This window comes from Pseudophryne corroboree, chromosome 6, assembly GCF_028390025.1.
Source record: "Pseudophryne corroboree isolate aPseCor3 chromosome 6, aPseCor3.hap2, whole genome shotgun sequence".
NCBI classification, from domain to species: domain Eukaryota; kingdom Metazoa; phylum Chordata; class Amphibia; order Anura; family Myobatrachidae; genus Pseudophryne; species Pseudophryne corroboree.
The window spans coordinates 663,860,718-663,884,767 of NC_086449.1; the positions used below are offsets into that span (position 1 = coordinate 663,860,718).

General features: G+C 44.1%; 1 protein-coding gene across 1 annotated transcript in view; it reads left to right on the top strand.

The window, feature by feature from the left end:
• Positions 1–24,050, top strand: part of LOC134933200 (A disintegrin and metalloproteinase with thrombospondin motifs 2-like) — a 968,191-nt gene that overhangs the window by 883,431 nt on the left and 60,710 nt on the right. Inside the window, exon 20 of the mRNA XM_063928241.1 lies at positions 9,173–9,302. Coding sequence (XP_063784311.1) covers positions 9,173–9,302 — 130 coding nt within the window. The remainder of the gene's footprint in view (positions 1–9,172; positions 9,303–24,050) is intronic.

The window sequence follows — 24,050 nt, forward strand, 5'->3', positions numbered from 1 at the left end:
GGCATCTTTTGTATTTTAAATACACAGTATGCTTCTATCATGAGTTTAGGCCCTGTCTCACTCATTTAAAGAGACAGGAACCACACCCAATCATATCAGTTAATAAACAACTGGGTAATTTCTTAACATTTAATTTACATATGGTCAATAGGGGTGCAAGAAAAAGTGCGACCACAAAAATGTTATGGCTGAAGTGGCTGGTCAGCTTAACAAACTATTGCAATATTTTGTAACTAACATTCCCTGAATTCAGATGAATTAAAGTTTGAAATGTTAATATTAGGTGAGTGATGAATTTGTATGATTTTTTTATTTAAAGGGTGTGGTCACAAATACCACTGGCACAGCGGAAGTATGAGTGCTGTGGGTTCTAGCCTATTGTTTTTATATATATATATATATACTGTATATACATGTGTATTTGATATTGATTATTTAACACAAGTCTCACTAATTTAATACACTAGGAGGCACCCTTTTACCTTTATTTGTTGCGTGTGTGTGTTCTGACCCTCATTACACATAAGGAGTGTGTAACTAATCAGATAGCTAAACCAAGCCCATCTTTTAATGCACTGACAATGATCTTCTGGAAGTTTCACCTTTTATTGATACAGACTGGAATGATTGCCCATATATAATATAGCTGTAATTCTCCAGGTTAGATCGATGTACATGTAACAAAGGGGGTAATTCTGAGTTGGTCGCAGCAGCAAATAAGTTAGCAGTTGGGCAAAACCATGTGCACTGCAGGGAGGCAGATTTAACATGTGCAGAGAGAGTTAGATTTGGGTGGGGTGTGTTCAATCTGCAATCTAAATTGCAGTGTAAAAATAAAGCAGCCAGTATTTACCCTGCACAGAAACAAAATAACCCACCCAAATCTAGCTCTCTCTGCACATGTTATATCTGCCTCCCCTGCAGTGCACATGGTTTTGCCCAACTGCTAAACAAATTCCTGCTGCGATCAACTTGGAATTACCCCCAATATTCAGTAAGATAAGAGATGTACAATCGGTAAGAAGTTTTAAAACTTGTAGGGTAAGAGCAGACCTAACCTAGCCTGTCAGCATCTAATACACAGCTTAACTGAGCAGAGAATAAAAGGTTAAGTCTAAAACCAAGTTAGAGAAGAGACCTCTGATGTCACCAAGGGGAGGAGCCACATCACCAGGGGTAGGAGCCATGGCCGAACAGGGTACCCAAAATGTACACTCGCCATGTTTTGGGCTCGGTGGCTCGCTTCGGTTACTAAAGGGAGTAGTTGGTGGTGTGGATAGCAGAAGAACTATCCCGCTGGCCTAGCTCCTCCCACTGGTGTCATTGCTCCTCCCCCTGATGTCAGAGATCCTTTCTCCAACTTGATTCAAACAAGTACATTTACAGAGGAGAAGGTCCTAACAGAACTCTCAAAGCTGAAAGTGGACAAATCTATGGGGCCAGATGAGATATAACCAAGGATACTAAAAGAACTTAAAAAGGTGCTGTTAGCACCATTGACAGAATTATTCAACCAGTCATTAGCTACAGGAGTAATTCCAGAGGACTGGAGAAGAGCAAACATTGTCCCACTGCACAAAAGTGGAAGCAAGGAAGAGGCAAATAACTACAGAACAGTGAATCTTACATCAGTAGTAGGGAAATTGATGGAAACACTCTTAAAAGAAAGAGTTGTAGACTATCTCAAATTGAGCAATTTACAGTATCCCAAATAGCATGGTTTCACTGGGAGGAGATCATGTCAAATAAATCTTATTGACTTTTTTGACTGTGTGACTAAAGTGATGGATAAAGGTGGAGTTGTGGACATAGCTTATCTAGACTTTAGTAAGGCTTTTGACACTGTTCCACATCGCAGACTGCTAAATAAACTTGAAAGCTCGGGATTGGATACTAGGATTATTGAATGGATAAGATCTTAGTTGCAGAACAGAAAACAGAGAGTTGTGGTAAATGGAGTGCATTCACAGGAGAGAAATGTTACCAGTGGAGAACCCCAGGGATTATGTACTTGGACCAGTGCTTTTAAATATTTTTATTGGTGACATTGTAAATGGTGTTAAAGGGAAAGTATGCCTTTTTGCAGATGGCACAAAGGTAGATGCACCAGGAGGGGTAAAACAAATGATTGAAGATCTAGGTAGACTAGAGAAATGGTCAAGAGTGTGGCAATTACAGTTTAATGCCAAAAAATGCAAAATCATGCACTTGGGTCTCAAAAATCCAGAGGCTAAATATAGTATTAATGGCAATTACAGTTTAATGCCAAAAAATGCTAAATCATGTACTTGGGTCTCAAAAATCCAAAGGCTAAATATAGCCTTTGGATTTAGCCTCTGGATAGACAGAGATATAGCCTCTGGAAACTACTGAGTAGGAAAGGGATCTAGGCGTCACTATTTCAGATGACTTAAAGGCAGGTAAGCAATGTAACAAAGCAATGAGGAAGGCTAGTCAGATGCTTGGTTGCATTGGGAGAGGACTCAGCAGCAGAAAGAAAAAAGTAATAATGCCACTGTATAGGTCATTGGTACGGCCTCATCTAGAATATTGTGTTCAATTCTTGAGGCCATATCTTCAAAAGGATATTAATACATTAGAGACTGTACAAAGAAGGGCAACTTAAATGGTGCATGGCCTACAAAACATATCCAGAAAGACTAAGAAATCTAAATATATGTATAGTTTGGAGCAGAGAAGGGAAAGGGGGGACATGATAGAAACTTTCAAATATATCAAGGGTTTTAACAAAGTCCAGGAGGGAAACATTCTCCAAATGAAGAGAAGCAAGAAGGAGGGGTGAGATTCAGGGGAAATTTGAGGAAAAATAACTTCACAGAAATGGTAGTGGACAAGTGGAATAGCCTCCCATCAGAAGTGGTAGAGGCTAAGACAGTAGAGCAATTTAAACATGCATTTGATGTACATAAGGATATCCTTACAAATAAATAAGGATCAAATAAGGTTTGAGATAAAAATATAGTAAAAAAAAAAAAAAAAAAAGTGGCAGACTAGATGGACCAAGTGGTTCTTATCTGCCGTCAAATTCTATGATTCTATGTTTCTATGCATAGGCAAACAAATGCAGATTGGCACAGAATAGAGTAGACTTAGCTAGCAGAGTTCAGAACATTTAACTTGTCACATAGGATCATTAACAAGACAATATGACATAACAATAGAAGTGCTGTGGATCCAGTGTGTGTGTGTGTGTGTGTGTGTAAGTTAAGGTACTCACCAATATAGAGATATTTTAAACCAGTGACGTGCTGTGAGGTCAAGCCCCGTCCTCTGGGCCAGATTATAGGACAGGGGGTGGATAAAGTGGGCTCCCAGGGCCCTTCACATATTGGAGTCCCCCACACTGAAGCAAATAAGGGGATTTGCCAATCTTATTGGTAGGGTTGGGGCGGATTGTAAGTTTTATTGGTGGGGTTGGGGGCCGTTGGTTGTCAATGTTATTGATGGAGATGGGGTGCAGGGGGGCCCCTTAAACCACCATCTAGCCCAACCTGCCCTGCATTATGAATGGGATAAAAATTGCTGCCTCGCCTGAGGGGGAGACCGGAGGTGGAGGAGCTGTTGCGTTACATGAGTAGCTGAGTACCAGCTGCAGCTCAAAGCAACTGGTCATAAAATGTTTCCTGGACTATGCGGAACCAACATCCCTGCACATGCTGCAGCCGACATCCTTCCTCCAGCCCATCAGTGATCCCTCTCTCCTTCCATTTTTACTTTTTACAACGGTTTAATTGGGTGTCGGCAGCCCGGGTCAGAGGACACAAATAGAGGAGAGGGAGACTGTGTGGGGAGACACAGACATGAGCTCCGTTGCAACGGCTATGTATCCCAGTGCCGTAACTAGACATTTTGCAAGAAACAGCATCGGTGCCCCTCCTAATTTAAAATAGGGCCAGTGTGCGCCAAAAATATAGGGGTGTGGCTTCATAGGGAAGAGGTGTGGCAACAGATTAATACCAATTCATATTACGGTGCACAGTAGTTTCCATTATTCAAATTATGCAGCACAGTAGCGACACTAAACTTGGTAGAGTCCCCTTTTTACACATTACGGCAGACAGCATCCTCTTTTTACACATTATGGCAGACAGCGTCCCCCTTTTTACACATTACGGCAGACAGCGCCCCCTTTTTACACATTACGGCAGACAGCGCCCCCTTTTTACACATTACGGCAGACAGCATCCCCTTTTTACACATGGCAGACAGCATCCCCTTTTTACACATTACGGCAGACAGCATCCCCTTTTTACACATTACAGCAGACAGCGTCCCTCTTTTTACACAGTACGGCAGACAGCGTCCCCCTTTTTAAACATTACGGCAGACAGCGTCCCCTTTTTACACATTACGGCAGATGGCATCCCCTTTTTACACATTACGGCAGACAGCATCCCTCTTTTTACACAGTACGGCAGACAGCGTCCCCCTTTTTAAACATTACGGCAGACAGCGTCCCACTTTTTACACAGTACGGCAGACAGCGTCCCTCTTTTTAAACATTATGGCAGACAGCGTCCCCTTTTTACACATTAGGCAGACAGCGTCCCCTTTTTACACATTAGGCAGACAGCGTCCCCATTTTTACACATTACGGCAGACAGCGTCCCCTTTTTACACATTACGGCAGACAGCATCCCTTTTTCACACATTACGGCAGACAGCGTCCCCCTTTTTACACATTACGGCAGACAGCGTCCCCCTTTTTACACATTACAGCAGACAGCATACCCTTTTTACACATTACGGCAGACAGCATCCCCTTTTTACACTTTACGGCAGACAGCGTCCCCTTTTTACACATTATGGCAGACAGCGTCCCCCTTTTTACACATTACGGCAGACCGCGTCCCCCTTTTTACACATTACGGCAGACTGCATCTCCTTTTTTACACATTACAGCAGACAGTGTCCCCTTTTTACACATTACGGCAGGCAGAGCTTCCATTTACATAGTGGGACAGGTAGAGCCACTTTTTACAGAAACAACAAGACAAGAATGACAGTTAAAATAAAAATGACAGGGGGGGGTGCACGTACCTTGATGTCCCCCCCCCCCCCCCCATCCACCCCTACGTCCCTGAATCCACCACTGCAGCTCCCTGCAATCCTGTCACCCATGAGGGTTTCTGATATGGGTATGAGACAGCGGGGAATGTGAAGACTGGAGAGAGAGGTGATCACAGATGCAGCTGCATGTAGGTGATTGGACTAGCGGATCCAGCATTGGATCCGCTGTCCAATCACATCTGTCCCTGTCAACGAGGCACTTACACAAGTGCCGCTTTCTCCACTTTTTTCAATGGGCTGTTTTACAGCCCAGTGCTTGATCCCGCCCCCCACCTTATCCCCATTCCTGTTGTCAACGGGAAGCACTGTTATCAGTGCCTCCTAATCCTAAACTATTTAAATGTATTAAAATTATTAGAATGATATAACGAAAATACTTATGACACAGAATATGTGTCATAAGTATCTTCTTTGTATTAATCATTAATGACAGGGGAGGCATTGCCTCCCCTGCCTCCTGTGATTGCACGGCCCTGTTTTAAACAGTAGTTTAGAGATACATCCCAGAAATCATTAATGTTTCGGTCCCATTAGGGCCTTTGTCAAGACTTCTCATGAAAAAATGACAGGATCACGCCAGATGCACACCAGCCACCAATGCCTCCCAAGCCCCCTCTTTATAGCACAATCACAAATTAAACCCATCCACCAACTGTTGTGCTAATGGGAAACAAGACGTGTGCAAAAAAGACATACAGTAAATATACTGTAGCTTCCAAAATTCCCAAAAGTCCCAGGGTGAATAGTCCGTAGATAAAAATCAGCTCAGTCAAATATATCTAAAGTCTCTAATACCCCTTTTCCACTAGCATTTTTAAACACGGATAAATGCGCGGGGGCGCGCATTTACCCGTGTTTTTCCCTAGTGGAAACGGGTCCCCCGGCAAATTCCCGGATCAAGTGATCCGGGAATCCTACCCTGGTAGCTAGCCGGGTTGAACACGTGTTCAACCCGGCTAGCTGTCTAGTGTGAACGGGAGCCGTGTCGAGGCGACACGGCTCCCGTTCACAGTGCACAGGGAGGGCGGCGCTGGGAGATCATGTGATCTCCCAGCGCCACCCCTGCAGCGTTACTAGCCGCATCACCACCCCGACAATTGCCGGGTTGATGAGCGCTGTCTGCAGGGGGCTGTAGCACGCGTCGCAGCCGTGTCAGGCGACACGGCTGCGACCCGTGCTATGCTAGTGGAAAAGGGGTATAAGTCATGCGATATAGCCACCAGCGTCAGAAGTGGAAGGCATCACTGGGGCCCTGAAGCGAAAGTGACGTTCGGCGTCAACCTGGTAGTCAAAACCGGAAGTCACATATACAGTACTTCACTGTGTTGGTAAAAATGATTACTTACACAATATGGATAACATAACACCACGCTCAAACTGAGGGCACACAGCAATGTTAAATGAAGTCAAATGTATGGACAACTAAAAGTAAAATTTTGGAAATGCTAAAATATTAGAGAAATATACTAAAACAAAATGGGACTTAAGAGGCATCACCAAAAATAAGAAAATAACTAAGTACAAATTACGCAAAAAGAAATCTAGAAAAGTCAAAAAGAAAAAACTCCAAAATATATACAGTATGAAAGAAAATAATATTAATACAAGAAAAGAAAAATTAGAAAAATTTTATTATTATACTTTAAAATTTTTATAGCTTAGAAAGGAAGTTTTCTTGTATCTATAAAACGTTTACATTTAAAGTAATTATACATATTTATTACATTTTTTCAAATTTTCTTTTTTATATTTATATTATATCCTTTATATATGCTTTGGAGCATTAGAATTCAACTATTACATTGAAGAACAAGAAATTCATAACATTATAATGTATTTGTTTATTCTAATATCCCCCCTCCTCCCCCCACTGCCTAAGTCTGATCTAGCATTGTTGTAGTGGTTGTTATTTGTGTGTAGTGTGTAATTTGTGAGAGAGCAGTGAGGGCAGGTGTAGGGAGCAATGAGTGAGGGTGAGTGTAGGGAGCAATGAGGATGGGTGGAGGGAGCAGTGAGAAACAGTCAGTTTAGAGCGCAGCAAGGGAGGGTAGGAGAAGAGAGCAAAGAGGGTGGGTGGGGAGCATAGATGGGTTTAGGTAGCAGTGAGTGAGGGTTGTTGTAGAGAGCAGTAATGGAGAGTATAGGGAACAGTGAGGGTGGCTGTGGGGAGCATTGAGTGAGGTCAGGTGTATGAAGCAATGAGGGTAAGTGGAGGGAGCAGTGAGTAATGGTTGGTGTAGAGCGCAGCAAGGGCGGGTAGAAGTAAAGAGCAGTGAGGGTGGGTGGGGCCATAGAGGATGGTTGTAGGGAGCAGTGAGTGAGGGTCATTGTAGATGGCAGTGAGGGAGAGGGTAGGGAACAATGAGGGTGGGTGTAGGGAGCAGTGAGTAAGGGTGAGTGTAAGGAACAGTGAGGAAAGGGTATAGGGAGCTTTGAATGAGGGTGAGTGTAGAGAACAGTGTGGAGCTGTGTAGGGAGCAGTGAGTGAGGGTTAGTATAGGGAGCAGTGAGTGAGGGTGAGTGTAGGGGGCAGTGAGTGAGGGTTGTTATAGAGAGCAAGCAGTAAGGGAGGGTTGAAGCAGGGCTGTTTCTTGCAATTATTGTTCCCAGTGCGATGGGTGGTTGATACCAAGCAAGAGGCATCTAACGGCGGCGTATTGTTACCAGACACCAGCGGGGTCGGGGGCTGACAGCATGGCTCGCCCCATGCTGTAGCATGGTTTGCCTGCAGCTACAAACGGCCCTGGGTGGGAATAAGAAGTAGTGAGGGTGAGTGTAGGGTGCAGTGAAGGACAATTGGTGTGGAGCCGCTGAGCCCATGTGTGCTTATGCTGCCCACTGTACCTTCCCCCTGCCTCTTTGACTCCCCAGACCACAGCCTCACTCAGCTGCTACTGCTCCTCCTACTCTCATGTGTGTATGGAAGGTGGAGCTCCAGAGCTGTACACTGCAGCTCTGCTTCTAACAAAACAGAAAGGCGCCGCTGCTGACAGCCTGACACAAAGGACTCCCTTCAAGGGAGACAGACCAGGGGAATGCGGTTGATGCGGGCGACCACGCGGGAGGGGGGGTTGATAGGAGGTGCTGCTGACAGATTGATGCAATGTCAGGTGCTGGTGGGCCGCAGTGGATGCCAGTTCTACACCCACAGTGCACATGCTCTGTGGGCCGAGCACACACCTAGTTACAGCCCTGGTACGTTGCAATCAGATAGATTGCCAGACTCTTTAGGGATTGCTGCTATTTCAGGCAGTCTCCTTGACATAAGAGTTGGCAAATATGGTATTAGGTAGTTATAGGCTTCTCCTATATCACACAGACACTGCCACTATGCATTATGGTATACATTGAATCTGCATAAGGATAGTTAAAAACGTGACTGTTTGCACCCATTAGGTATTGGGGCTTGGCTCAGCCACTGTTATTATGGGCTGATAGATATGTACATTCTGATTGTTAGTTCAGTACAGCATACTGTAGGCAATTATGTTACTGTGAGCCACAAGTACAGTAGCATTAGGGAAGGCCATTGGTGGATCGATTGTACCAATGATGGATAATCTCGATGGTTTAAGACCATCTGTAAGGGAACCATCAATGGTTTTACCCACCAATAGTGTCCCCTGCTTTAATGTTAAATGAGCTGTGGGCCAATCACAGGTCGTGGGCATGGCTTAATGGGTGTCGAGGGGCGGAGCTAGTTAGCAGTGGGAAAATGTAAGTGTATGGATGAGCTCTGGCTAGTATAGCGAATGGCTTCTGTTTTACACAAAAGTTTGATGCCAGATTTTGTAGTCACCTGCATTTCTGCTGTCATTTAATACCTCACTATTGGAATTTGTGCAAAATGCTAACTTCCTTTTATCCATCTGCTGCACCATAAAATCTAACAATTCTTCAGTCATTGATGTATGAATAAGTTAGATTTTGGGATCATTCATTTGGAATATAAGGCTTCCACATTTGTTAGTTTTGTGAAAAAGTTTCTGGCAGGTGCTTTACAGATAAAATGAAGTTATATAAAATCTATATTATTTCCAATTGATTATTATGTCAATAATATTTGTTTCTCATTTTGTAGTGTACTGTGTCCTGTGGCAATGGAACACAAGAAAGACAAGTTCTTTGTGGTTCAAATGACAAAAAGGCTGTTAACTGTAGCAATGATAAACCTGAAACCACACGGATTTGCAGACTTCCTTTATGTCCTGGTAGGTTCTTGCCATCTATAATCAAATATTTATTTACATATCCAGAGTGTAATATATATATATATATATATATATATATATATATATATAATTCTGAAGACAGAAAATTTAATTTATAGAATTGTTTCAAACAGGGATTTCCTATAACCCTTTGACATGAGCGTCACATCACAATGCTCCTTACTGTACTGTACTTTGTTTAACTTGAAGTCTGCGCCATTTTGCTTGCCTCAATTCCCTTTATCAAGACTTTTATCAAATCATGTATTCCTAATCTCCCGGAATGTCCTGGAGGCTCCCACTTTACATGGCAAATGTGGGCAGTCTGGCCGGGAAATGACGTGGTCACGCTTTCCCTGTACAATGCCTGTAGTAAGGCATTATGTTGTGGGGTGTACAACCAGTGGCTATATCATCACGCCCATTTTCCATCGACACTCACACCCCCTGCTGTGCCGACCTGGCTGGCCCCTCCCTGAGCAGGCAGCCAGGAAGTTGGTAAGTATGTATCAAATCCCTGTTCTCACACAACTACACCAGTGCTATGTCTCTGCCCTCCACCTAATTTAATACATTCATATCCTAAAATACTCTGTGCACATGTGGATATTCTGATGATGGAATTGGCATGGGTGTGGTTCATAGGGTCGACAGTAACTAGGTCGACCACCTGAAATAGGTCAACACGGTCATTAGGTCGACATGACAAAAGGTCAACATGAGTTTTTTTAACCTTTTTTGGTGTCGTTTTCTTCGTAAAGTGACCGGGAACCCAAATTAGCACACCATGTCCCATTCCATGGCTCGCTTCGTTCGCCATGCTCCGGGCAAGGGGCCTCGCTCTGCTACCGCTGTGCTCGGCACAGGTTACCGTTCCCAATCATAGTCCACGTTGATCGGAAAGTATGAAAAAGTTCAAAATTTTTTAAAAAGTGAAAAACTCATGTCAACCTTTTGTCACGTCGACCTAGTGACCATGTCGACCTAATGCATGTCGACCAATAGTGACATAATGAATGTTGACCTAATGACTGGATATCGACTTGGCTACAGGTTGTTTTAGCCCAGGGATGGGGAACCTTCGGCCCTCCAGCTGTTGATGAACTACACATCCCAGCATGCCCTGCAACAGTTTTAGCATGGCCAAATAGCAAAACTGCAGCAAGGCATGCTGGTATGTGTAGTTCAACAACAGCTGGAGGGCCGAAGGTTCCCCATCCCTGTTTTAGCCCTTCAAACTTCAAAACATGTTACAGAGTGTGGGACATCAGGTAACTTGGCCCTAGTCAAATTCACCTAAAAAAAAAAGGCATTAATGAAAGAATTATTTAAGAGGAGCTTGGTATAACTAGAAACAATTATCATTATATTTTTTATAGGGGAACACATCTAACCTAATATAAAGAAAATAAAAATGTATGTTTTAGACTATGAAAAGAATAGAATAGAACCCCAAATTTATCAAGTAGCGGTTGTGAAAACCATTGTAAAACTACCGGCAAACATGCTAAAATAATGACCAGGCTCAGACAAGTGTGATTGCTGAAACATCAGGAAAATTCATTGATCTTGACAGGCAAGATTGATTGACGGGATTGTGATGTCTCTCAGCAGACATGGCTGAACTTTAATAAAAGTAAACAAACAAGAATATAAAACAAAAACACAATCGCCAAAAAACACAGGATTTAAAAAAAAAAACAATGAAAAAGATCTCAAATAAACAAATACAGAACAAGAAACAAGACAACTTAAAAAAACAAACAAAAAAAAAACAAAAAACACAACTCACCACAATCACCAATCACTTTATATCTTTCACCTTATACTTTCCTACAACTTTCTTCTCCACTTAAACTCCTCACAATCCCACAAAGTGAAAGCAGCCAGCTGTCGGTTATGATGTCAGGTGAATGTTGTTTCTGTAAAAGCACCATTAAATCAATATGATTAGAATAGCTTATAATCTTCTGTGGTTTCAATAGAAACCATGGAAAAATAGAATACGCCACAGTGGGTTGTCATTAGGAGATCAATGGCGGTTTCAATTTAGACCAAAAAACAGCCTTTAATCCGCTGCGGTTTCAAGCGGATTCTAATTAGAACTTAGCCAGATGTATCAGTAAGCATTGTGTTTACAGTATCCATTTCAGTAAATCATTGTATGTATGACAGTATTGTTGTGAGTTTTATACAGTATGTACCACGCATCATGCACTATGTGGCACAAAAATTATACTGTAGGTAAATCTATATGCATGTGTGGTAATGTATGGCCGTTTTCTTCCAACTCTGCATTGGGCCCAAAATGTATATTTTAAGTAGAGATGTGCACCGGACACTTTTTGGATTTTGTGTTTTGGTTTTGGATCTGGATTGGTTTTGCCAAAACCAACCTTTTGGGTTTTGGATCTGGATTTTTTCTAAAAAAAAATCATCAAAACAGCTAAAATAACAGAACTTAGGGGTATTTTTGTTCCTACAGTATTATTAACCTCAGTACCATTCATTTCCACTCATTTCCAGTCAGTTTTGACCACCTCACAATATTGATCAACAACATAGGCCAAAGCCTGGCTGGCTAAACTAAGCAACAGAGCAGCGGCACAAACACACGGCAGTTATTTCTGTTTAAAAATGTTTTGCAAATTAGTACTGTGCAGTATTAGCAATAACCAATCAAACCAACTCACAAGTACTATCCATAGAAAACAATCCAACACAGAAATTTCCTGAGAATCGTGTGTACAATATCATTGCTCTAAAGTAGTTACCAAACAGCAAAGAAAAAAGACGAAACCATGTGTAACAGCAAACAACAGCAGACATTGATGCCCCCTACACAAGTGCACATGCTCCCAGCACATGCCTATTCTCAGTGCACAGTCTGTACCTCCCTCCTGGGGGCCCTGGGTCGCTGATGACTGGTACTCTGTGCCCATGAAAACCGCGATCAATCAGCCATTTTGTCGAGCAGCTCCCCAAATTCTCCCCAATCACAAAAAACAGCATTCCGTACCTGCGTGGTACAGTGCGGAATACTTTGAGGGACACAGTTAAATATTGAACAGTTTACAGTGCTGGTCGGATACAGTGCGGGTCAGACACAGTGCAGGTTGGATACAGAGTGGGTTGGATACAATGCAGGTTACAGTGTAGGTCAGATACAGTGCAGATGGATACAAGGCAGGTTGGATACAGTATAGGTGGAATTCATTGCGGGTTGTATTTAGTGCAGTTTGCGCACAGTGTAGGTCGGATACAGTGTGGGTTGGGTACAGTGCAGGTCAGAGTGCGGGTTGGATATAGTGCACGTTGGCTACAGCGCAAGGTCAGATACAGTTTGAGATACAGTGCAGGTCAGAGTGTGGGTTGGATACAGTGCGTGTCGCATACAGTAAGGGTTGGCTACAATGCAAAGTCAGGTACAGTGCAGGTCAGATACAGTACGGGTCGCATACACTGTGAGTTGTTTATATTGTGTGTCAGATACATCGTGGGCCTACATCGTGGGCCGGATAAAGTGCAGGCTACAGTGCAAATCAAATACAGTGTGGGTCAGATACAGCGCGGGTCGGTTACAATGTGGGTTTGATACAGTGTGGGTTGGATACAGTGCAGGTCAAATACAGTGTGGGTTGGATATAGTGATGGTCAAATACAATGCGGGTCGGATGCAATGTAGGTCGGATACAGTGTAGGTTTCAGTGCAGATCGGATACAGTGTGTGTCAGATACAGCACAGGTTGCAGTGCAGGTCGGATACACCAATAGTGCACTTACTGTGACAGAGGGTCCTCAGTGCAGGGTTGTCAGCAGTGTCTTCAGTGTGGTGGTGCAAGCAGTGTCGGCAGTGCAGGGTTGCCAGATGTGTCCTCATTGTGGTGGTGCCAGCAGTGTCGGCAGTGCAGTAGTGCCTGCAGTGTTTGCAGTTGTGGGCGTGTCGGAGGTGTCCTCAGTGCAGCAGTGCCGGCAGTGTCCTCTGTGCAGGAGTGTTGGCAATGCGCGAGTGCCAGAGGTGTCCTCAGTGCAGGGGTGCCAGCAGTGTTGGCAATGCTGGAGTGCCGGAGGTGTCCTCAATGCACTAGTGCTGGCAGAGTCCTCAGTGCAGGGGTGCCGACAGTGTTGGCATTGCAGAAGTGCTGGAGGTGTCCTCAGGGGTGGTATTCAGTTTGCCGGCTGTTGGGATCCCGGCACTCAGTATACTGGCGCCGGAATCTCGACACCCCGCATACCGACACCTATTATCCCTCTTGGGGGTCCACGCCCCACCCGGAGGGAGAATAAATAGCATGCGCCACCGTGGCCGCAGCGTGGCAAGCGAAGCAAACCCACAAGGGGCTCATTTGCGCTCGCCCCACTGTCGGCATGCCGGCGGTCGGGATCCCGGTGTGATTTTCAAGAGATCCCTATTTAGGCTGTCAGTATAGTAAGCCAATCTATATAACCTACAGTTAACACACATTAACAATCTCTTAAAATAAAACATTATAAATGTAAGAACACACATATAGGTCACATAAAGGGCACACCTACACCCATAAATGGCAGCTTTAACCAACACCTCCAAACTCGTCTCATTGATTGGACTCCAGGTTGGCTGACTCCTGACTCAAATTAGCTCTAGGAGAAGTCATTAGCCTAGGGCTTCACATACTTTGTCCACCCTGCACTGTGAATGTTTACATGGTGTGTTCAATAAAAACATAAGAACATATAATTGTTTGTGTGGTATTAGTTTCAGCAGACTATTGTTGTGACATGAAGATCAAAACACATTCCATGACCAATTTATGCACAAATCCAGGAAATTCCAAAGGGTTCACATGCTTTTTCTTGAAACTGTGTGTGTGTGTGTGTGTGCGTGCGTGTGTATGTGTGTGTGTATATATATATATATATATATATATATATATGGGTTCCAGGATGATCTTGTTGCACTGTTGTAATTCTTGACAAAGGCCCATCAAGGGACCGAAACGTCGACTATGTCCCAGCCTTTTGGCTAGTCTGATGCTGCTATGATTGAATAAACAATACTTCTTTGGATTAAGTGGTGAGTGCCTATACCTTGTGAAATTTTATTGTTTGGTCTGCTGGCCGTTATGGAGCATCGCCTGATGGGACATTGAAGCTGTGAGTGTGGTCCTAAGTCTCTCTCTCTCTCTCTCTCTATCTATCTCTATATATATATAGATAGATAGATAGATAGATAGATAGATAGATACATTAATTAGAATACTAGCTGTTCACATTAGTTAACCCTCTAGATACCAATCTGCCAGATAGGATTCTACTTACATATGAAGAAGCTACAGTACTTGGTATTTTAAAGATTTTATTCGACTGATTTCCAATATTAGATCTAGTAATAATGTGTACTTTCGCATAGTACTTCCCCCTCCTTAATTTGTCCACCCAGCCCCCAAAAGAACCCCTATTTCAAGGAGTTATTCTAACAACATGATTCCATAAATTAAAAATATGAAGAACAATCTCGTTTCCCTTCAAAGACTATCCCTACCTAACACAATAGATTGCATTTGGTTTCATCAAGAAGTATTATGTATTCAATTAATCATCCAAATGTGTAATCCAATGCCTCATTGAGGCCTTTAAGGCTGAGAGTCTCTAATTTAAAAATCCAGTATGATTCGCCTATGCAGAGTTGTCTGAACCTATTACCTCCCCTTTTTTTGTTGGTATATTTTTCTACTGCCACAATTGATAAACCTTTTGGATCTCCTCCATGGTGTTTTGAAAAGTGACGTGATACACTGTGCTTAGACTTTTTATTCATGATACTGTATTGCATCTGTGCTCTTTGAACCTGTAGGACATACTGTACACACAGTAGCTGAATTCACAGTTCATAAATTGATTTCAAATGTTTCTCCAGTCACACTAGATGTTATATTAGTTGTTTTATTTGCTATAACTTTGCAAGTTAAACAAATGGATCTATTACATCGATAGCTACCTACACGTTTATTCACTAGCCATTTCGCTGAACCGCCTTCCTCTGTTCCAATCTGGGTTTTCAGCATACTTGGGGCTAGGATATCACCCAAATTCATATATTTTTTTTTTTAAAGATTACTGCTGTTCTTTTTTTTCAATAACATCCTTCAGTATATGGTTCTGTACCAATAATGTGAAATTATCACAAATTATATATATTTTTTTCTGTGATTTAGGGGTACATTTACTAAGCAGTGATAAGAGCGGAGAAGTGAGCCATTGGAGAAGTTGCCCATGGCAACCAATCAGCACTGAAGTAACATCTATAATTTACATACTATAAAATGATAGAGAGCTGTTGATTGGTTGATGGGGGAATTTCTCCACTGGCTCACTTCTCCATTCTTATCACTGCTTAGTAAATGTACCCTTTAGTGTTGTATTTAGATGAAAATATAATATTTTCAGAAATCGACCTATTTGTTATTGGATCCCCCTATCAACAGCTGTGTTATCCTCCTTTATTATGCTCAGACTTTCCCCTTTCACTGTTGCGATTTTAGTGGTTAGGAGATTTTTTCTACATACCTTCCTAGCATATTCTCTAGCATTATTAAGGATTTTAGCCGGATTTCCTCTCCTTTCAAAGTGTCCCAGCATTACCTCCATTTGTGAAAATAAAATCCTTATCAGCACATTTTTGCCTTAGGTGCCCTATTTGGTTTCTAGGGACATTCCTTACCCATGGTTTGCGGTGGCTACTGGTAAGGGGGGTACATACGGAGAGATCCATGCTTAAATTTTAAGCAATCTGACTAGATTGCTTAGAAGCTAAGCACGGATCTCTCTGTATCTATGCCCCACAGCGATAGCAATGCTTTGCCCCGTGCATCGCTATCGCCAGTGCTAGATTTGGCATGCATGCAGGCAGGCACAATCTAGCACATCACTCATTTCACCGTTGGGTTAAATGAGCACCCACTCCCCCGTCCCCCCTCGCTCAGCACACATCATGCTGCGTGCTGAGCGTTCGTGCTAGATTGCTCAGTACACATCTCTGAGAGAAATCTCCCTGTGTGTACGGGGCTCTATAATGTCGATAATTAGAGGCACCCACAGACTTCATATAATTAGATGGGATGATGATACCATCCCTGGCAGAGATTGCGACATCCAGAAAAACTACTGTGTCAAAACTTAATGTGTGAGTGAAGGTCAAATTAAAGTCATTAGTGTTTAAATAATTAACAAATTCCAATGCCCCTTCCAAATAATAAATAAATCATCTATATAATATATATGGACGTACAAACAACGAAGCAGCACTCCAAATATAATATGACTAGTCCGGTGCCTCTCCTTAAGAGATCATAGCAGAGCCCTCACATATAGAATCCAGTAAAGGTGGCACACGGAATATATGCAAAAAAGCAGGTGTAGATATCAATGTTTCAAAGTTTAATATCACGTCGTCTTTAGGATACGAAAAGTGAATAATATACCTTTTAAAAGCCACACCAACACCATGAGAACCTGCTGCGGTGCGCAAGTCTGGCATAAGGACGCCCACTGATGAATATCATCATCCAGCGGCTGGCACCATAGATACAAAATAAAGTGACGATGCAGTAACCAGGAAGCGGTGAACAAATACAAAATGTATCGTGACATTATAACAATAAAAATAACAGGAGCTCATAATATCTGACTCTGGAATATGTATCACAGTACTGAAATACTGTTATGAGTAAGCATCAAAAACACTACTCAAATATCGAGCATGTGGAAAAGCATGGCATGCTAATAGAAATGCATCAAAACACATAACTATCACACTTGTTGAAAAAGCAGACATAAAACCACATAATTTCATAATTATTGCACTAGTTTGGAAAAAGCAAACATGAAATTTGTAGATAATTCTTTCCTAAGGTGTCACAACCCAATTCAACTCACCAGTCAAAAATGTAAAACGGCATGTGTAACAACATTGCAGCATGTTCCTATAAACAATGTCCAAGGACCGTCTTAAAGGAAACAATGTAATCCTAATGCCTCATTGAGGCCGTCTGGGGCCAAAGTCCCCAGTCTAAATATCCAAGTAGATTCACATCGTAAAAGGCGCAAAGCTCTATCACGTCCCCGGATATTCCAATGTACATGGTCAATAATAATATAACGTAAATAGGGTAAACTGTGTCCAGCCTGGGTGAACTGCCTCGCCACAGGCTGCTCACTATGTTCTGAGAAAATCACAGCTTTAATAGATGAACGATGTGTCAATTCATTCATGTAATGACCGCTCAGTTTTACCCACATAACATAATCCACACGGGCAAGTAATCAAATACACAATGTACATAGTTGTGCATGTGAACCTATGTCATATGTAATACTACCTTCCACTATGTGGATGACAAAAGAAGGTGCTGACTGTCAAAGCTCTACAGGTCGTACAATTTAGACATCTAAAACATCCTGCCTTTCTAGCTAGAAAACTGGTTCGTTCACTCTGTGTATGCTGAATTCCTGTAATATCAGTTTTCATAACCCAGTCTCTTACATTTTTACCCCGCGTATAACAGGGCATAATGGACTAATTAGCCAGACCAAGGTCAGAATCTGCAGCAACAATAGGCCAGCATTTCTTAGTTACTCTATTGATGTCATCACTGGCTACATTGAAGTGATTGGCCCATGGCATATGGGATCCCTGATCACTTCTGTCTTTTTTTAAGGAGTAATTGATTTCTAGACTGTTTGAGAGCTTTAGTCTTAGCCTGTAATACAGGTTGAGTATCCCTTATCCAAAATGCTTGATACCAGAGGTATTTTGGATATTGGATTTTTCAGTATTTTGGAATAATTACATACCATAATGAGATATCATGGAGATGGGACCTAAGTCTAAACACAGAATGCATTTATGTTTCATATACACCTTATACACACAGCCTGAAGGTAATTTTAACCAATATTTTTAATAACTTTGTGCATTAAACAAAGTGTGTGTACATTCACACAATTAATTTATGTTTCATATACACCTTATACACACAGCCTGAAGGTCATTTAATACAATATTTTTAATAACTCTGTGTATTAACCAAAGTTTGTGTACATTGAGCCATCAGAAAAATAAGATTTTACTCACCGGTAAATCTATTTCTCGTAGTCCGTAGTGGATGCTGGGAACTCCGAAAGGACCATGGGGAATAGCGGGCTCCGAAGGAGGCTGGGCACTCTAGAAAGATTTATGACCACCTGGTGTGCACTGGCTCCTCCCACTATGACCCTCCTCCAAGCCTCAGTTAGGACACTGTGCCCGGACGAGCTGACATAATAGGGAAGGATTTTGAATCCCGGGTAAGACTCATACCAGCCACACCAATCACACCGTACAACTCGTGATACTATATCCAGTTTGACAGTATGAAAACAACTGAGCCTCTCAACAGATGGCTCAACAATAACCCTTTAGTTAGCAATAACTATTTACAAGTATTGCAGACAATCCGCACTTGGGATGGGCGCCCAGCATCCACTACGGACTACGAGAAATAGATTTACCGGTGAGTAAAATCTTATTTTCTCTAACGTCCTAGTGGATGCTGGGAACTCCGAAAGGACCATGGGGATTATACCAAAGCTCCCAAATGGGCGGGAGAGTGCGGATGACTCTGCAGCACCGAATGAGAGAACTCAAGGTCCTCCTCAGCCTGGGTATCAAATTTGTAGAATTTTGCAAACGTGTTTGCCCCTGACCAAGTAACAGCTCGGCAAAGTTGTAAAGCCGAGACCTCTCGGGCATCCGCCCAAGATGAGCCCACCTTCCCTGTGGAATGGGCTTTCACTGATTTAGGATGCGGCAGTCCAGCCGCAGAATGCGCCTGCTGAATCGTGTCACAGATCCAGCGAGCGATAGTCTGCTTAGAAGCAGGAGCACCCAGCCTGTTGGGTGCATACAGGATAAATAGCGAGTCAATTTTCTTGACTCTAGCCGTCCTGGAAACATAATTTCCCAAGGCCCTGACTACGTCCAGTAACTTGGAATCCTCCAAGTCCCTAGTAGCCGCAGGCACCACAATAGGTTGGCTCAAGTGAAAAACCGATACCACCTTAGGGAGAAACTGGGGACGAGTACTCAATTCTGCCCTCTCCATATGGAAAATCAGATAAGGACTTTTATATGACAAAGCCGCCAATTCTGATACACGCCTGGCCGAAGCCAAGGTCAATAACATGACCACTTTCCGCGTGAGATATTTTAGATCCACGGTTTTTAGTGGTTCAAACCAATGTGATTTTAAGAAACTCAACACCACGTTGAGATCCCAAGGTGCCACTGGAGGCACAACCGGGGGCTGAATATGCAGCACTCCTTTTACAATGTCTGAACTTCAGGTACTGAAGTTAATTCTTTCTGGAAGAAAATCGACAGAGGCGAGATCTGTATCTTAATGGAGCCTAATTTTAGGCCCATAGACACTCCTGCTTGTAGGAAATGCAGAAATCGACCTAGTTGAAATTCCTCTGTTGGGGCCTTTTGTGGCCTCACACCAAGCAACATATTTCCGCCATATGCGGTGATAATGTTTTGCAGTTACATCTTTCCTGGCTTGAATCAGCGTAGGAATGACTTCCTCCGGAATGCCCTTTTCCTTTAGGATCCGGCGTTCAACCGCCATGCCATCAAAACGTAGCCGCGGTAAGTCTTGGAACAGACAGGGCCCCTGCTGCAGCAGGTCCTGTCTGAGCGGCAGAGGCCATGGGTCCTCTGATATAATTTCTTGAAGTTCTGGGTACCAGGCTCTTCTTTGCCAATCCGGAACCACGAGTATCGTTCTTACTCCTCGCCTTCTTATTATTCTCAGTACCTTTGGTATGAGAGGCAGAGGGGGGAACACATAAACCGACTGGTACACCCACGGTGTTACCAGAGCGTCCACAGCTATCGCCTGAAGGTCCCTTGACCTGGCGCAATATCTTTTATAGCTTTTTGTTGAGGCGGGACGCCTTCATGTCCACCTGTGGCCTTTCCCAATGGTGTACAATCCTTTGGAAGACTTCTGGATGAAGTCCCCACTCTCTCGGGTGGAAGTCGTGTCTGCTGAGAAGATCTGCTTCCCAGTTGTCCACTCCGAGAATGAACACTGCTGACAGTGCTAACACATGATTTTCCGCCCATCGGAGAATCCTTGTGGCTTCTGCCATCGCCATCCTGCTTCTTGTGCCGCCCTGTTGGTTTACATGGGCGACTGCCGTGATGTTGTCTGATTGGATCAGGACCGGCCTTTTGAAGCAGAGGCCTTGCCTGACTCAGGGCATTGTAAATGGCCCTCAGTTCCAGAATATTTATGTAGGGAAGTCACCTGACTTGACCAAAGTCCCTGGAAGCTTCTTCCCTGTGTGACTGCCCCCCAGCCTCAAAGGCTGGCATCCACGGTCACTAGGACCTAGTCCTGTATGTCGAACCTGCGGCCCTCTTCAAGATGGGCACTCTGCAGCCACTACAGTAGAGATACCCTGGTCCTTGGAGACAGGGTTATCAGCCGATGCATCTGAAGATGTGATCCGGACCACTTGTCTAACAGGTCCCCCTGAAAAGTTCTTGCATGGAACCTGCCGAATGGGATTGCTTCGTAGGAAGCTATCATTTTTCCCAGGACTCGCGTTCAATGATGCACCAATAACTGTTTTGGCTTCAGTAGGTCTCTGACTAGAGATGACAGCTCCATGGCTTTCTCCTCCGGGAGAAACACTTATTTCTGGTCTGTGTCCAGAACCATCCCCAGGAACAGTAGACGTGTCGTAGGAAACAGCTGTGTCTTTGGACTGTTTAGAATCCAACCGTGCTGTTGTAGCACTTTCCAAAATAGTGCTACCCCGACTAGCAACTGCTCCTTGGACCTCGCCCTTATAAGGAGATTGTCCAAGTACGGGATCATTAAAAACTCCCCTTTTTTGAAGGAGTATCATCATTCCGGCCATTACCTTGGTAACACCCTCGGTGCCATGTACAGTCCAAACGGCAGAGTCTGGACTTGGTAATGGTAATCCTGTACCACAAATCTGAGGTACTCCTGGCGAGGATAGTAAATGGGGACATGCAGGTAAGCATCCTTGATGTCCCGGGATACCATGTAATCCCCCTCGTCCAGGCTTGCAATAACCGCCCTGGCGATTCCATCTTGAACTTGAATTTTTTTATGTATGTGTTCAAGGATTTTAAATATAAAAAAGGGTCACACCAAACCATGCGGTTTCGGTACCCCAAACCGTGTGGAATAGTAACCCCGTCCTTGTTGAAGTAGGGGCACCTTAAGTATTACCTGATGGGAATACAGCTTATTAATTGCCTCTAGCACAGCCTCCCTGCCTGAGGGAGTTGTCGGCAAGGCATATTTGAGGAAACGGCGGGGGGAAGACATCTCGAATTCCAGCTTGTACCCTTGAAATACTACTTGAATGAAACAGGGATCCACCTGTGAGCGAGCCCACTGATCGCTGAAATTTTTGAGACGGCCCCCCACCGTACCTGGCTACACCTGTGGAGCCCCCGCGTCATGCTGTGGACTCAGAGGAAGCGAGAGAAGAATTATGATTCTGGGAACAGGCTGACTGGTGCAGCTTTTTCCCTCTTCCCTTGACTCTGTACAGAAAGGAAGCGCCTTTGACCCGCTTGCTTTTCTGAAGCCGAAAGGACTGTACCTGATAATACAGTGCTTTCTTAGTCTGTGAGGAAAACTGAGGTAAAAATATTTCTTCCCAGCTGTTGCTGCGGATACGAGGTCCCAGAGACCATCCCCAAATAATTCCTCACCCTTATAAGGCAGAATCTCTATGCGCCTTTTAAAGTCAGCATCACCTGTCCAGTGACAGGTCTCTAATACCCTCCTGACAGAATGGACATTACATTAATTTTGGATGCCAGCCGGCAAAATATCCCTCTGTGCATCCCTCATATATAAGACGACGTCTTTAATATGTTCTCATGTTAGCAAACTAGTATGTTTGACAGGGTCACCGACCACGCTGCAGCAGCACGCTCTGCAGGTTTCAGTCTAGTACCTGAGTGTGTAAAAACAGACTTCTGGATAGCCTCCTGCTTTTTATCAACAGGTACCTTCAAAGTGGCCGTTCCTAAAACGGCAGTGCCACCTATTTTGACAACCGTGTGAGCGCCTTATCCACCCTAGGGGATATCTCCCAGCGTAACTTATCCTCTGGCGGGAAAAGGTACGCCATCAGTAACTTTTTTGAAATTACCAGTTTCATATCAGGGGGAACCCACGCTTCTCACACACTTCATTCATTCATCTGATGGGGGAACAAAACACTGCCTGCTTTTTCTCCCCAAACATAAAAACCCATTTTTAGAGGTTAATGTCAGAAATGTGTAACACATTTTTTATTGCCGGGATCAAGTCACGGATGTTCCTAGTGGATTGTGTATATGTCTCAACCTTGACGACACTGGAGTCGGACTCCGTGTCGACATCTGTGTCTGCCATCTGAATGAGCGGGCGTTTTTGAGCCCCTGATGGCCTTTGAGACGCCTGGGCAGGCGCGGGCTGAGAAGCCGGCTGTCCCACAGCTGTTGCGTCATCCACCCTTTTATGTAAGGAGTTGACACTGTCGGTTAATACCTTTCACCTAACCATCCACTCTGGTGTCGGCCCCACAGGGGCGACATCACATTTATCGGCATCTGCTCCGTCACTATATAAGCCTCCTCCTCAAACATGTCGACACAGCAGTACCGACACACCGCACACACACAGGGAATGCTCTGACTGAGGACAGGACCCCACAAAGCCCTTTGGGGAGACAGAGAGAGAGTATGCCAGCACACACCAGAGCGCTATATAATGTGGGGATTAACACTATAACTGAGTGAATTTTCCCCAATAGCTGCTTGTATATACAATATTGCGCCTAAATTTAGTGCCCCCCCCTCTCTTTTTAACCCTTTGAGCCTGAAAACTACAGGGGAGAGCCTGGGGAGCTTTCTTCCAGCTGCACTGTGAAGAGAAAATGGCGCCAGTGTGTCTGAGGGAGATAGCTCCGCCCCTTTTCCGCGGCCTATTCTCCCGCTTTTTTCTGGATTCTGGCAGGGGTATTTACCACATATATAGCCTCTGGGGCTATATATTGTGGTATTTTTGCCAGCCAAGGTGTTTTTATTGCTGCTCAGGGCGCCCCCCCCAAGCGCCCTGCACCCTCAGTGACCGGAGTGTGAAGTGTGCATGAGGAGCAATGGCGCACAGCTGCAGTGCTGTGCGCTACCTTGGTGAAGACTGATGTCTTCTGCCGCCGATTTTCCGGACCTCTTCTTGCTTCTTGCTCTGTAAGGGGACGGCGGCGCGGCTCCGGGACCGAACACCAAGGACTGGGCCTGCGGTCGATCCCTCTGGAGCTAATGGTGTCCAGTAGCCTAAGAAGCCCAATCCGGCTGCAAGCAGGCGAGTTCGCTTCTTCTCCCCTTAGTCCCTCGCTGCAGTGAGCCTGTTGCCAGCAGGTCTCACTGAAAATAAAAAACCTAATTCTATACTTTCTTTCTAGAGGCTCAGGAGAGCCCCTAGTGTGCATCCAACCTCGGCCGGGCACAAGATCTAACTGAGGCTTGGAGGAGGGTCATAGTGGGAGGAGCCAGTGCACACCAGGTGGTCATAAATCTTTCTAGAGTGCCCAGCCTCCTTCGGAGCCCGCTATTCCCCATGGTCCTTTCGGAGTTCCCAGCATCCACTAGGACGTTAGAGAAACAAAGGTTTCACTATCTCACTC